This window comes from Malania oleifera, chromosome 7 (genome assembly GCF_029873635.1).
Source record: "Malania oleifera isolate guangnan ecotype guangnan chromosome 7, ASM2987363v1, whole genome shotgun sequence".
NCBI classification, from domain to species: Eukaryota; Viridiplantae; Streptophyta; class Magnoliopsida; order Santalales; family Ximeniaceae; genus Malania; species Malania oleifera.
Genome location: NC_080423.1, coordinates 2,694,318 through 2,709,591, shown reverse-complemented (window position 1 = coordinate 2,709,591; position 15,274 = coordinate 2,694,318). Strand labels below are relative to the sequence as shown.

At 37.0% G+C, this 15,274-nt stretch overlaps 1 protein-coding gene across 2 annotated transcripts in view; it reads right to left on the bottom strand.

Annotated features, from left to right (window-relative positions):
* Positions 1–14,943, bottom strand: part of LOC131160173 (cyclin-dependent kinase E-1) — a 61,245-nt gene extending 46,302 nt beyond the window's left edge. The window contains exons 1-2 of one of the 2 annotated variants that reach the window (XM_058115558.1): positions 14,485–14,943; positions 5,527–5,637 (exon numbers count right to left, since the gene is read on the bottom strand). In XM_058115558.1, coding sequence (XP_057971541.1) covers positions 5,527–5,637; positions 14,485–14,745 — 372 coding nt within the window. In that variant the 5' untranslated portion in view covers positions 14,746–14,943. The remainder of the gene's footprint in view (positions 1–5,526; positions 5,638–14,484) is intronic. The other variant, XM_058115559.1, reaches the window with a different exon arrangement.
* Positions 14,944–15,274: the final 331 nt, after the last annotated feature.

Sequence of the window (15,274 nt, the reverse complement as noted above, 5' to 3'; positions counted from 1 at the left end):
CCACACTAAATCATAGAAAGTCTCTCATGATTTTCTCAAGTATACTAGCAATCCCTATCAGAGTCTTAAAAACACACAAAAAATAAAAGGGGATGCTTGAAAGACAAGCCTGAGTCAGAGTAATTCTCCCCCTAAAAAGAAGAGAGCCCCTCTCTAACCTGTTTGTCACCCTCTCCACTACCGGATTCCAATTCTCCGCTACTCTAGGACTCCCCCCAAAAGGAACCCCTAAATAAGTCAAAGGCTAATCCAAAATGCCTCACCCCACTTCAATAGCCTACTCCTTGACTCGCTTATCAAGTACATTTAGAGCTACTAACCCACTCTTCTCCATATTAATTTTGAGGCCATACACACTCGCAAAGATTTGGAGAATACCCAAAATTCTTCTAAAATAGGGACTATGATCATCAAAGAAGAAAACGGTATCATCAACAAACTAGAGATATGAGACCACCACATCCTCTCTCCCTACTTTTACACCTAACCAACCCCATCTCCACAGCCCTTCCACCATCCTGCCCAACACATTTGCTACAAGAACAAATAAAAAAAGGGATAAAGGATCACCTCGTCTTATGCCCCTAGAAGCGCTAAACCAAGATTTGGGTTCACCATTAACAATCCCCAAGAACCACACATTAGAAAGACAGCCCCTAATCCAACGATGCCAATGCTCACCAAAACCCTTGTTGGCAAAGGCTTTATCCAAGAAGCTCCCACTTACTCTATTGTGAGCTTTCTTAAAATCTATTTTTATTTTTTATTTTTTTTTAAAATCCCCTCTTCTTATTCCTACGACAATCCTCTACCACATCATTAGCCACGAGAATGGCATCCTTTATTTGCCTCCCCCCCAAAAACATACTTTGGGCACTAGATATGGTGCTAGTGAGCACCACACTCAAACTACTAGCTAAATCCTTAGTAACAATCTTGTACACACTAGAAACAAGACTAATAGGTCTAAAGTCCTCAACCTTAATCGATCTAGATTCTTTAGGCTTCAAGGCTATAAAGGAGGGGTTGATACTTTTTGTCAAAGTCTCATTCTTGACTTTCTAATCCTAACATCCCCAACTCCTCATTATTCCAAACTTTCAACTTCTCCTTCAAAAGTTTCAGTATTCTCATGAATCTAAAACATTCCCACCCCCTATCCATTTCCTATCCCCATGACTCCCTAACCAAAGATTTGAAAATTGCATGATCTAGCTACATATTTTCGAACCTAAAAGGAGTATATCCCAGTGCCACCTGATTGAATTCTACAAAAAAGGAAAAGTGATTGGATGTTGTCATAGCAAGAGTACTATAGGTAATGTTCGGAAACTTGTCCTCCCACTCCTTGCAAAGTAGAAACCTATCCAATCTACAAGCCGCCGCTCTTGCCCCCCCATAGACCAAGTAAAAGAGGCATTCCCGAAGGGGATATCTCTCAAACCACAATCCCTAATCAATGAATCAAAATTTCACTTAATAGCAGAAACTCTACCCCCACCCTCTCCCCCTCCCTCCCCCTAATCGGATTTTTTTTTGTTTTTTCAGTTTGGTTTTTCTATGAACTGTTACCAAAACCAAAATCAGTTTCTATAGAATTCAAAACCGAAATTGGAATACTGAAATCTCGAACATTTTGGTTTCAATCTGGTTTTCCATTTTTCGGTAAATTTTGTACGCCCCTATTGTCCAGATGAAGCCCAACTTAGAAGGGAACTTTGCCTTCCATAAGATGTGGCTCCAAGGAAAATGATTGCGAGAAGGAGTTTTTAAGATGTGAAGGAAAAAAGTTTTAAAAGAAAAGGAACCAAAAAAATCCCCCACTCAAACTCTCTCATCACTGTTATTGAACAGAATAAAATGATCCAGAACACTGAGCAAGGCAGTGAGCTCTTCAACTCTCTTTCATTGAGATTCCGAAAAAAAAAGTGGAAAACCCAAGAAAGAGAAGCCCCTCAAAGAAACGAAAGAGTTAGGCGCATTGTGAAGAGAAGAAAGCTTTAAAACCCTTATTTTTACAACAAAAAATTTACTGAAAAAACTAAAATTAAGAAAACTACAACCAAACCCCTTACTAATTGAATAGAAAGTCCAAATATAGATTTTGATAAACCACCAAATCAAAATATCCCAATTAATCTAAACTAAATTTATTAGCTCAGTACCCGACAATCCCTTAACACAATTCTTCAGACTCAACCTAAAAATAAGGTCAAATAAATCCATTTAACTTCCAGCTTCCAGTCCTACATCAATTTCTGCTAGTTTGAAAAAAATTGGCCTTAATTTTTAAAGGGCAAAAGTTTCACAAACCAGAAGCTATGAACTAGGGCTCTTCAAAATTTGATCTTCAATTAATGCAACAAATATTTTTTTGTTTCAGATAGAAAAATAAATTTATTACAAGAGAAGAAGTACAAATCTGGAGAACAAGGTGTCTTCTAACAAGTGGGTCTTCATTCTTCTAGGTGGCCTCGCATCGAGGGGGATACAAGTTCTGTTGGTCTTTGAAACAATTTTGTCGTCTCCATATTACTATATCTCTAGAGACAATAATTTTATATGAGGAACTACTGAACTCAATCACTTGCTGCCGTTACTCTTCAATTTTCTTTTGATGTCATTCTATCTTGTAGAGGTACTCAAGTTGGGATCAGCTCTTGCCATAGAGCTCTCCCTTTCTTGCTCTTTTAACCACTACAACAAAAGACCATAAATATTCTCAAACCATAGTCACAGTCAAATCATCCAGCTACACAAAACAAAGGAGCACATGGTGTCATGTCACTATTTGTGGTATGAGACCAGCCAAGACTCCATCCAAAATCCGATGGAGGCACCAGTTCTATGGAAGAAATAGTTTGGCAAAAATCATCATTGACTACAAGTAATATGCAAGTTAAGAACAAGAATACACCCTCAAATTATCCAAAGCCCAAGACCGAGCATCCTTAGCTGAAGAGAGATGACAATTGTTCAATAATGACAATAAGGAGAAAAGTTCCATCAACTCTCTATCATTTAGAGACCTTCTGAAATGAAATACAAGAAACCAGAGGGCTAACCGAATCAACCACAAAGAGAGAAATCATACTATTCTGCCTTGAGATCAATGGAAAGAGACAAGGAAAAATGTGGATACATTCTGCTACCACAATTCCAAAAACGAATCCAAGATCCCCTCCCCACCACAAAATTAATGTGAGGAGTGAAATAAGAGATAAATCTAAGAAATAAATCTCCATGGACTCTCTGATGAACAAAGCAAACTAACATTGGTATTCCACCCATTCTCACCCAACCCATGTTCACTTCTAATCACTTTATGCCAAAGGGAATTATCTTCTCGGGGAAAATATCATAACCATTTGTCTAAGAGAGCGATGTTTGTAGACACCAAATTTCCAAGACCCAGCCCTCCCTCCATTTTAGACCTGCAAACCTCTTCCCAGCTTACTAAATGATCCCAAAAAACCCCCAACTCCAGACCAAAAGAAATTTCTCATTATTTTTTCAATCTTATTTGCAATCCCCACCATAATCTTAAAAATAGACAAATAATATAATGGGATACTAGATAAACAGGCTTGTATAACGATGATCCTACCCCCAAGGGAAAAAAAGTACCCCTTTCAATTGTCAAGCCTCTTGGCCACTCTTTCCACTACCAGGTTCTAAAACTCTGCCGATCTAGGATTATCCCCCAAGGGACCCCTAAGTAAGTCAAAGTTCAATCCAAAAGACCACAACCCACATCAGAAGACCGCTCCTAAACTTGCTCAATAAGCACATTAATATCTGCTAATCCACTTTTCACAATATTTATTTTAAGCCCCATAACCTCTCAAGGACATGGAGGATAGCCAAAATCCATATGAAAGAAGGACTACAAATTCATGATATTTTCGTAAACTTCATTAAAAGCTCCCTAGCCTTGCTGGTATTGTCGTCAAAGAGCTTGAACTTGAAACTCATGATAATATCTTGTGTAGGGAATTTTGTAAACCCAGATGGCATTGAGGTGGATGTAGGAATTTGAAATCTAGACCAACAAAAGAGGACTTCTACTTTTGTTCAAGGATTTTATCTCTCCTTAGTGTTGTAGGAGTTGAGGGTGTAGCTTGGTTTTTCGAAACAAAGGTGGATGCACAAGATGTGGCAAGGACACCTTTTCAGGAGTAGTTGCTTGGGTGGTTGAAGTGTGAGTTGATCATGTGAATCAAAGGGGACTCTTAAGTAGCATGAGTGTCCTCATCATGCTCTCTAGACTAGGCAAGAATAAAGTTGCATCCTTGCTTCCATTAGAAGCTGCCAATGCTAGAATATATAAGGCACTAGTGCCTTGAATTGGACAATGGTTATAGATGTGCTAATGATTTTATGGATAGTGGCCCGAAAGTTTAGCTGAGTATCTTTGTGCTCTTTTGGAGGACATTAATTATTTTCTCCATGGAATCTTGGAAAATTGCACGAAGTTGACCAAGGGAAAGAAGTGTGTCTTGGGGATTAATAGTGGGAGGATGCGAAAAGATCCTTTTATCTTCAAGAGCTTTAAGGGGTTCTTGCGTAGTGTGAGTGATACATAGAGTGAATTGCTAGACTTTTTCCTTAAGAGCATCAACTTATCCAATCACTCCCCCCAACGGAGTTACAAAAATGCAGTGGAGGTCTTCTTAATACAGCGGGTAAGGCAGTGTTGCACACAATTGTGGGAAAGAAGTAAAGAGGTTTGAGAGGAAGGTAGGGAAAGCTTGAGGAGCCCACGTAAGACATGACAAGTGAGAGAGGAAGAGGATGATAAGGGAGTAGAGGACACAGGGATGTAAGAGTGATGGTAGGATAAAGAAAGAGGAAGTTAGGGACAAGGGTGAGGTAAGCAACTCTTGCAAGAGAGAGAGATTGATTAGAATCTAGAGAGAGAAGCTCCAAGGTGAAAATGGGGAAAAAGTGTCCTATGCAAGGGAAGTCAGTGGTTATTTATACTCATGGCAGGGTGAGCATTGCCCAAGAGCTGATGCCACCACTAAGCATGAGTACTGGTAAGAATGGGGCATATGGCTGGTCAAATTAGATGAAAGAATATTGCTTCATGGTGGTGGTTGAACCCAAGAAAAGGTATGAACTTCGAATTTACCTTAATGGGCACAAACCTAATCTCACCATCACCAAGCTAAATATCTCCAACTCATCTCAGATCTAAGGTCAATTAGACAATTTGACCCTACCAAACTCCTATAAATAACTCTTCAATGCATGAATTGTCCTCTCCATGCATCGCAAGCTGCCAATTGTTCTTTGAAAATAGCTAATGTGAATCCCTCACAAACCATTTTAAAGATTAGTCAAATAAGACAATAATTAACGCCACCTTGTGTCGTCTACAACCATATACTTAATTCCCACACTATAGTTTTTTTTGGCAACAAAAAACTCTAGAAACCATATAGTTCAAACCCTCACTTTTACAAAAAGTGTTTTGTCTTTTAAAATATATGGAAACATGCTTATGAGAGAAGACATACTCACATAAAGGTCATGCTCAGCATAATCAAAGGCCAGATAAAGTGACATATCTGCATGATTGATGTGCACATTCACCAGCTTAACAACATTCTCATGTGAAATCTCCCGAAGCAACTGCATGAACAGAATAGAAGCATCAGAATGATGCACCATCAAAACAATAGAAAATAAAAACATTTAAAAAAAAAAGATTAAAAGATAACCTCTTATGGACAAATTAAGGCAACATCAAACCCTTGTTTGGATATCTAGAAAGCTAGGAAAAAGACAAAAAGTAAAATTTGTAAAATTCTGTGTGTCACATTTTGTTCACTTTAAAAGGTTCTGTGTACTTGCGAAGAAAATACAGGAGAAGATGCAAGCACAAAAGCCCACACAAATGGAAAAAGGAGAGATATTTGATCACTTGGTTTGTGATTAACCCCACCCCCAAACAAAAAGTATCTTTGATGCTTTTCTTTAAATATATGTGTTAAAGCTTGATATATGTCGTTGGCCCATAATCTAACTGCATAAGCTTTTAGGTGAAGTGGTAATCTAACATGGTATCAAAGCTTGTCACCAAGAGGTCTTGGGTTCTAGTGTCGTTGCCTACAATTGTGGATTGGTGATTAAAAAACTATTATATTCCCTATAATGGGTGTTATTCATGGTGTGTGTATCTCTCCGCATGTTGTCGGGCTGCACATGCAGGGAGTGTCAAAGCTTGATATAAATTGTTGGCCCACAACCTAACATCTTAAGCTTATAGGTAAAGTGGTAATCCAACAATATCTTTCAAGTCTATTATCTTTTCATGTCTTATATATGAACTCAAGTCTATATTGACACAATAACCATTATTCCATAAAAAATCATTTCTTTAATTTTCAAATTTACTCAGTGACTAAAGAGAACAAAATTGAAACAAGTGGTCATTTCAGCTCAAAGTTGCACCTTGCTACGCATTTTATTTCAGGGTCAAGCTACTAATCCACAGTTACCATTGCAAGAAGCAGCTGCATGAGAGCCATAACACTGTAGTACATTCACTGGCGAATACAGAGGAAGCTGGGTGGCAGTCACCCCTACCAAACTCCCACAAAACCTCATTCTATCCCACCTTCCCCACCTGATTATCCCACATTTCCTCAACTGTTGTGTGGGGGCCAGTTTGTAATTTTTTCCAAAATCGCAACTTCTCCCACTCAGCCACTCCCAAAAAATATATCTATATATAGGCAAGTTCTTTAATTTCAATCTCAAACATTGATTTTGGTTGGCAATTATTTTTTGGGTGCGACTTTTGATTCCTGTGATTCTGTCATTCTGTGAAACTTAAGCTTACCCAGAGTCCACTAGTCACTAGAAAACTTCGTACTTCAATTTTTTTTTATAAAAAAAGAAGATATATTAAGATAGAGAATATATAATCAGAGCAAGAATACTAAATCCTCAAAAATAAAACGGAAAAACAAAAGCAAAAAACAAAAATAAATAAATAAATAAGAAATAACAAGAAGAAAGATAAAATCAGCCAAGAAAACCCCTCTTTAATCCCTTCCCCTCATAGTTCACCAATCACTTCAAATTAGCCAATTCCCCCGTCTTCACCATAGATTTATCACCATCAACCGTAACTTCATTTCCTCCTTGATCAAAAAAAATGAGACCTAAGTTATCCAACAAACTCTTGAGTTTGAAGGTCTTTCCTAGAAATTTCTTGAACTGGAATGGGCAGAATTCCATCTTTTGTTCTGCTCTGCTTTAGAAGCATCATCCTCAAAAATATTAATTCCATGTAAACCTTCTAGAGGAGGAGGCACATAAGATAAATCCCTGAGGCAATCAGAAGAAGAGCCGGAAGAAAGCCCATGCTTAGTCCGAATTTGATCCAAAAGTAGCCACAGTCACATTCAAAATCACTACTGCCTACACTATCACCATCCGAAACATCCCCCCATTTCTTACTATCCTTGCTCATATTAGTCCTCTCATCAATTGGCTCCTCCACAAACACCTTTAGAATCTCTCTTACAATTTTTTTTTTTGTTTTCTCACCAGATGAATCTTGCTTATCTTCAACATGTTTCCTCCTTTCAAAACCCATTTGCACTCCCTCACAGCAAAAGTAAACCTTTCAACTCCTCAGATTATCCAAGTTGCCCCCCTTAGCATCCGAATTTCCCTTTGAACCAACAATAAAGTCCTGAATTTCAACAATTCAACCTCACAAGAATTAAAATTCTTGGAAAAAGATTCCCCCAATTTCATCCTGAAGCCCCCATCACCCTCTAGAATATTAGTTGAATTTTGGAAACCCACCTTTCTAATTCCACCTCTTTCTTCTTTTTGTTTTTGGAGCTACTTCTTCCCTCCTCTTGACCACCATGGATCTGATTAGAAGACGAGCAAAGTGCTGAAACGAACACAACTTGCTTCTGCTTTGAAGGAAGATGAATTCCCTTCATCTCACAGGTTTTAAAAGGAGGGCTTCATTTTGATTAGGGACCTGAATAGGCTTTTGGCCCTGCCCATTCAGTTGGCTCAAATGTGAATTACCCAGCTGATTTAGTTCTCACTAAACAAGCCCAACATAGAATTATAAGTCTGCTCTTGGGTTTCCTTGATCAGCAAGACCATCAGATGTTTTAATAGGCATTTATTATTTTCAAACAGCCAGCCCAGGTCCATAGTAATTGTCAAAGACCCAGGCCCAGCCCACCCAACCTTTGTCATTCCTTCGTCCAAACAAGGAACCCTAGCCACCTCTGGACTCACCTCCTCAAGCAGAGTCCTTGCCCATAGCAACATCGATTGATCTTGCAAAGCAGACCAAAGGATCTCCTCTTGCATCTTCCCTCTACAATGACCACACACTGCCTCCAGCGCACACTTAGAAGTCAAACGTGCTCCACCAGCATCAGTGCTTCCTGAAACTACCCAACTCCATGAACGATTCTCAGTAATCTTTTTACTACTACTCCATCAGTGCCAGGCAGAAAGAAGCTCACCAAAGCAATGATTTCTTCCCCAAATCGGGACCAGCCATTGCCTTTGGGTCCTTCGGGGACAAAGATAGAATACCTTTTGCTCTCCATCCATGCCCTAATTCCAGGAATCTCCCTGCCCTCGTCACATGAATCACCATCCAATAATCAACATAACCCACCCGAAAACTTCAAAACCCAGACGAGAGTCCCAGTGAGAACCATGTTGCTGCAACTGAAGTAAGTCGTACCCACCAATTGCATTGCCAATTATTCTCAAGAATGAACAGAGCTCCAACATTCCCTACTTTATCCAATTTCAGATCAAAGGATTTCCCTTCAGTCTGGACTAAACCGACCCCCACAATCAATAACTAATAGCACCATGATAATACGCAAAAGCAAGATGAGAGATGGAGAGGTCTCACACACGAGAGAATATCATCCTCAAAGCCTTACAAATTTCACTAGAAAAACCTTAGTACTTTGATTTTAAAACTTTGATTGGCTAAGATTCTAATTACTTGGCCATCTCTAACCTCTCGAATCTGAGTTTGTAGTTTATAGGATTGTTTGAATGAATCTGAACAAGTTGTTTGCAATTAATTAATTAACTAATTGCATTCTTATGTAATTTTTTTAATAAATTAATTTGTTTTTTATCCTTTTGTATGTTATTGTACTTTAAATAATTTTTTTTTATAAAATCTCTAATGTTTACTCTATGACACTATCCTACCACATATTATTGTAAATTTCCAGGCAAATATGGTCAAGTAATAGTAAATTATTTTGATTCAAATTTAAATTTATATAGGGAAATTTTATTATGTGAAAAATTGGGCAGAAAAGAAAGAATTATGCATTTTCTATGAGCTAATTTCAGCATATTTATGTGTTAATCAAAAGTAATAATGCATTAATTATGGGACGGTAATAGTTATTAGTGGTTTTGTTGTTATTTGGGTTATTCGGCTGGAGAGAAATGCCTGAATTTTTCGAGACAGTGGTTCTTTTGAGGAAGCGTTTTGGGATAGGATTGTGTTTTTAGTGTCCCCATCGGCATTCTCTATAGGATGCTTTAGCAATACAGCCCTTTCTGACATTCAATGGTACTAGCTTACTATTTTGACATAGTATTGGGTTTCATCCATTAAGTCTCTTTTCCTTTTTGATTTATTAAGGAATCATCCTCTTTGTACATTCCTCTTACTCAATATATTTCTTTTCCTATCTAAAAATAATTTTAGAAAAATATATCTGGGAAGATAATATTTTTTGCATTAGATATATGAATATTTTGGAAATAAAAAGCGGACATCAAAGTAGTGAATCCCCTAACCAAAGTATAGGAAAAAAATTGTACAGGAATATTTTAAAATGTTAAAAATTGGGTACCAAAGAAGCCTATAGGTAGGTAAAGGTTGTTAATTTAGATTTTAGAGCATTCATTTTTTTATATCAAACAAAGAGATTTCATTAATAAGAATTTACATAAAATAGAATAAGACATCTCCCAGTAAAATCTGGAACAAACCAGAAGGAAAATCTAAGAACAATAAAAAAAGAAAACAGACAAAACTACAACTCCCAAAATCAAACAACAATTACTCCAGTCCCAATGAACTTCCAGAAAGCTCACACCACTGAAATACCCAAACCCAACATACCACAGGTCCATAACGATGCCATATGGTGAATCCTTTCCCAAACCAGTTACCAATTCAACTTCTTCCCCAAAAGATCTGTGCATTATGCTCCAACCATAATCCCCACAACAATGCAAAGAAACCACATTCCCATAACACAGCCATAATTTAGAGTATTTATATATTCTTTTAATGTTTTGTCATTTGTTTAGAAATGATTGAAGAAGTAATTTACTACTTTAAAAAATGTGTCCCCAGCATGCTCCTCTCTTAAGTACTTTTCCTTTTTTGAGCACTTGTTAATGACTACTTTTTTTTTTTTTGTATAAGATCCCCATAAGAAATGTATCCATAGCATGCCCCCTCTCTCTTGTACTTTCCTGTTCTTAAGAATTTGTTTATGAGCATTATTTTTTATCATGTAAAATCCCCTCAAAAAATGAATCCCCAGCATGCCCCCCTTCACTTGTATACTTTCCCATTCTTTAGTTTCATTAGTTTAAATTTTAAATTATGAATAAAAATGCACTATGATTTTTATAAAAGTATTAATTTTTCATTTCTCAAAATTGTAATAACTATCGTGGAATTAAGATTATGAGTCATATGATGAAATTATGGGAAAGGGTAATTGAACATAAAATAAGACTAGAAATAAGGATTTCAAAAAATCAATTTGGTTTTATGTTTAGAAGATCAACAATAGAAACTATTTATCTTTTAAGAAGTTTAATGGAAAAGTCTAGGGAAAAGAAGAGGGACTTGCATATGATTTTTATTGACCTAAAGAAAGCATATCATAGAGTACCTAGGGAAGTTATTTGGTGGATCTTAAAAAAGAAGGAAGTGTGCAGTAGATATACTCAGGTCATTAAGGATATGTATGTTAAAGTAGTGACTAGCGTTAGGACTATAGGAAGGAAATCTATAGATTTTCCAATCACAGTAAGTGTACATCAAGGTCCTACTTTGAGACCTTATCTTTTCACTTTAGTGATTGATAAACTTACTAAGAATATCCAAAATGAGGTCCCTTGGGGTATGTTGTTTCTAGATGATATCGCGTTGATTGATGTTAGTAGGAGTGGAGTGGAATCTAAGCTAGAACTTTGGAGATCACATTAGAATCTAAAGAGTTTAGGATAAGTAGGAATAAGATAGAATATATGGAATGTGATTTCAGTAATGTAAGGAGCAGCAATAAAGAAAAGATTAAACTTGATAATCAAGAAATTAATAGCACTAACAGATTTCGACATCTTGGATCCATTGTGCAAGCGGGGAAAAAAAATTGAAGAAGATATAGTACATAGAATTAAAACAAGTTGGCAAGATGGAAGAGTGCGTCAGGTGTGTTGTGTGATCATAAAATACCCTTAAAATTAAAAGAAAAATTTTATACGACGACTATAAGGCCGGCTATGCTTTATAGTTCAAAATGTTGGGCAACTAAGAAACAACATGCACAAAAAGTAAAAGTTATTGAAATGCGAATATTAAGGTGGATGAGTGGTATAACATTAAAAGAAAAAGTAAGAAACAAGCATATAAGCAGTAATTTAAGCATAGCACCAGTTGAAGACAAGATAAAGGAGGAACAGCTTAGATGGTTTAGGTGCTTGAGACACAAGCCTAGTAGAACATGTGAGGAGCAATAAGTTAGTTATTATTTCTGGCATGAAAAGGGGTAGGGGTAGGTCTAAAATAACTTGAAATGAGGTAATGAGGAAAAATTTAATAGCCCTTAATCTAATAGAGGAAAATGCTATCGATTAGGTGAATTGGTGGAAAAGCATTCATGTAGCTGACCCCACCTAATGAGACTTAAGGCTTGTTGTTGTTGTTATTGTTGTTATTAATTTTTCATTTTTAGGCTAGGGCTAGCTTCTTCTTCCTTTTTTTTAATTAAGAATTGTATTAAAAAAGAGAAGAATGTGCATCAAAAAATTAGAAAGAGAAAGGAAAAGAAAAAAGAAATGACGGGGACAATAAGAAATCCACCCTTTATATAAATAGGAGCTGGTAGCAAAGAACACAACCCAAGCCAAGAGTCAAACTCAATGTAACAAGGCCAATCAATCCCGTTGCAAGTCTTCTAGAGAAACATGACAAAAAAAACCATTTGCTAACACCCACAGTGAGGCAAGATATACCACTCTACTTCATAGCTAATTATTAGCAGCAGCCACACCTATGAATATTCTAGCATTCCTTTCCAATCACAAACACACCAAATAATAGCCATAAGAGCACAACGCCGTAGAGCTTTCCTATCCTTTCTTTTCCAAAACCCCTAAAAGTAATGGTATAAAAGGCCTTCAAAAAGTATGGACAGACCCAATTTTCACCAAATATACCAAATCACTTATTCCAAATAGCCAATGTGAAAGGGCAATGAAGAAACAATGTGCACAAGTATCTTCACTCCTCATACAAAGACACAAATGTCAGGGGACATGGCCTTATCAAGTCTTCTCTTTTGAAGCAAATCATTGGTATTAATTCTTTCAAGCATTGCAGTCTTAAAAAAAAAAGATTTCATTTATTTGGGGCTTTGGTTTTCCAAATGCAAAGCAAAAGGATCTGCAGTAGAATCACAAGCCAAGTAGGTGAAAAAATATTTACAAGAGAATTCCCCAAAAGGATCTAAACTCCAAGCCCTATTATCACTCCCCAATTGAACATGAAAAGAATCAACCAACCAAGTCAAAAGAACCATCTCATTAATCTCTCTCTCATTTAGATTTCTCCCAAAATGGAGGTTCCAAGAATGCCCATCTTCTTGCAAAAGAATAAAAGCAGAAATCAGGGCATCGTGAAGATTAGATAAACAAAAAAACGAGGGAAAGTACTGGCCAAAGGCATCTCGCTCACCCAATGTTCCTCCCAAAAGCAAATACCATCCCATTACCCACTGTATAATGGAATTTAGGAAGGAGATAATTATAAATTGAAGATACAAACTTCCAAGTAATTGAATAAGTAATATTAATTCCCACTTTAGCATCCCACCCATATTGTTGTATTCCAATTTTATTGTGAATTACCTGATTCCAAAGAGAATTGGGTTTTAAAGGAAAGCACATAACCATTTCCCCATCAAAGACTTTAGTGCTAGCCTATGATGCTTATTTATACTTTGGAACTAGGTTCATCATGGTCAACAAGGAAATTGAGTCCTTTTTTGAGAAAAGAGAATTTCAAAATGATTTTGACCTAATCATTGACTCATCTACTAGTAGTGTTGTGACTCCTTCAAAATATCTTCATCCTCCACTCCAAGAACACTGTCCTATGAAATCTCCAAGTATTGAAGTTAGAGAATTTAATGCAGCTTCTTTGGCACATGACCCTGGATTACATCAGTCAACATGGATTACCCAATTAACCAAAGGGATGAACTACAAACAACTTATATCAAAGTACGGCCAGTCGGCCATATTAGCCCACTCCTCCAGACTGCCAAGATTTCCTTGACAAACATCTTCATCATTCTCCTTTCTCAATATGTTGGATTGGTTGGAAATTCACCAAGAAAATATGGTGCCTTTTACCTTCCATCGTTTCTTTTTATCAAGAGACCGAGGCATTATGAATTGAATGCTTCCAAAATTGATGGTTTTCAGTCTTGGAAGAAACTTAATGATGAGCAGAATTGTGATTTTCTCAATTACATGGGAATCCCAACTCTTCGCATAAGAAAGCCATGAATACTGTCATGATCTAGTAAACAATTACAACAAACTGAAAAGGTTTTTGAGAAACAAACTTCTCAACAGTACGAAGAAATTTATTGCAAATCAAGGTTTCAATCAAAGTTGTAAGATGGCTTAAGCTTACATTCCAAACTTGTGCTTTTAGAGGTAATGATGAAAGTCATGATTCAAGCAATCAAGGCTACATCATTAAATTGATAACTTTTTAGCATTTTTTAGGGAGGAGATAGGTGCAGTTGTGTTGGAAAATTGTCCTCAAAATGCATTATGTTAAGAAAACACATTTTGATAGTGATTCAATTATAGATGAATTAGATGCTATGAAGTAGGCCCAAACACAAATTCAGGATGCCTTAGCAGACATTATGGAGCATGACAATCTTTTCTCCTTTAAAGTTTGTATTAATCTTTGTTGAAAATTTAATTAAACTTCTCGCACCACCACCCACTCCCCAGTCATAAATCCTGGCTCCTCCGCTGAGGGAATCCATTTTCTTGCTCATTAGCGCATTGGCTTTCGTGCTCGTTAGTGCTTTAATATTAGCAAAGATAGAGCTTTACTTATCTATGCTACGTTTTCACCGGAAACAAACGGAAAATTAAGGAAAGAATGAGAAGAAATGGAACCATGATTTCGCGGATAGCGGTGGGGGAGACGCCATCACCGTCCTTGGACTGCTTAAACTTCTTGATGGCGATAGACTTGCCACGACTCGCGGGCGATTTGGGCTTTGCCAAGAACACGAGACCGTACGTACCCTCGCCGATTTTGCCTATGAGATCGTACTGTTGCAGCCACTCGGGCTTGTTGCCATGGCCGGTGTTGTTGCTGGCGGCTGCGGCGGTGCCCGTGATGCCTCTGCTGGACACAACAGTACCATCGCCCATGGCTTCTTTTCTCTTCTCTTTCCCTCTACGCTCTGATTGTAGATTCTAATGCCACCATGTAAGAGAAGCCAGGCAAGCCGAAGAAAACAGAAGTGGGAGAACCAACTGGGGGGTTTCCTTCCTTTGGTTGAACGGGTTTTTCTTTGGAAAATATTTTCAGAAAAATATTCATTTTTTATAGTTACAAATAAAACGACCAAGGCTAAATAAAGCATGTGTAAGGTTTTGTTACAAATCTAATCTAATCCAATCCAATCCAATAATATATATTAGGTCTAGCATTCTTTTGATTATTACTCCTTTATTTTCCATTAAAATTAATATTCATAGATCCTAATAATATGCCGAGAACTTATTATTCTCGATCGGAGCATTTTTTGGTTATTATTTTTGTTATTTTTTATTGAAAATCAATCTTATGAGTACTTTGATAATATATTGACAATTATCCCTTTTACCTTCGTTTCGGTAATATCATTTCACTTTTTTATATTGAATATGGTAAAGAATTCATTTTCTCTTTCTGTCT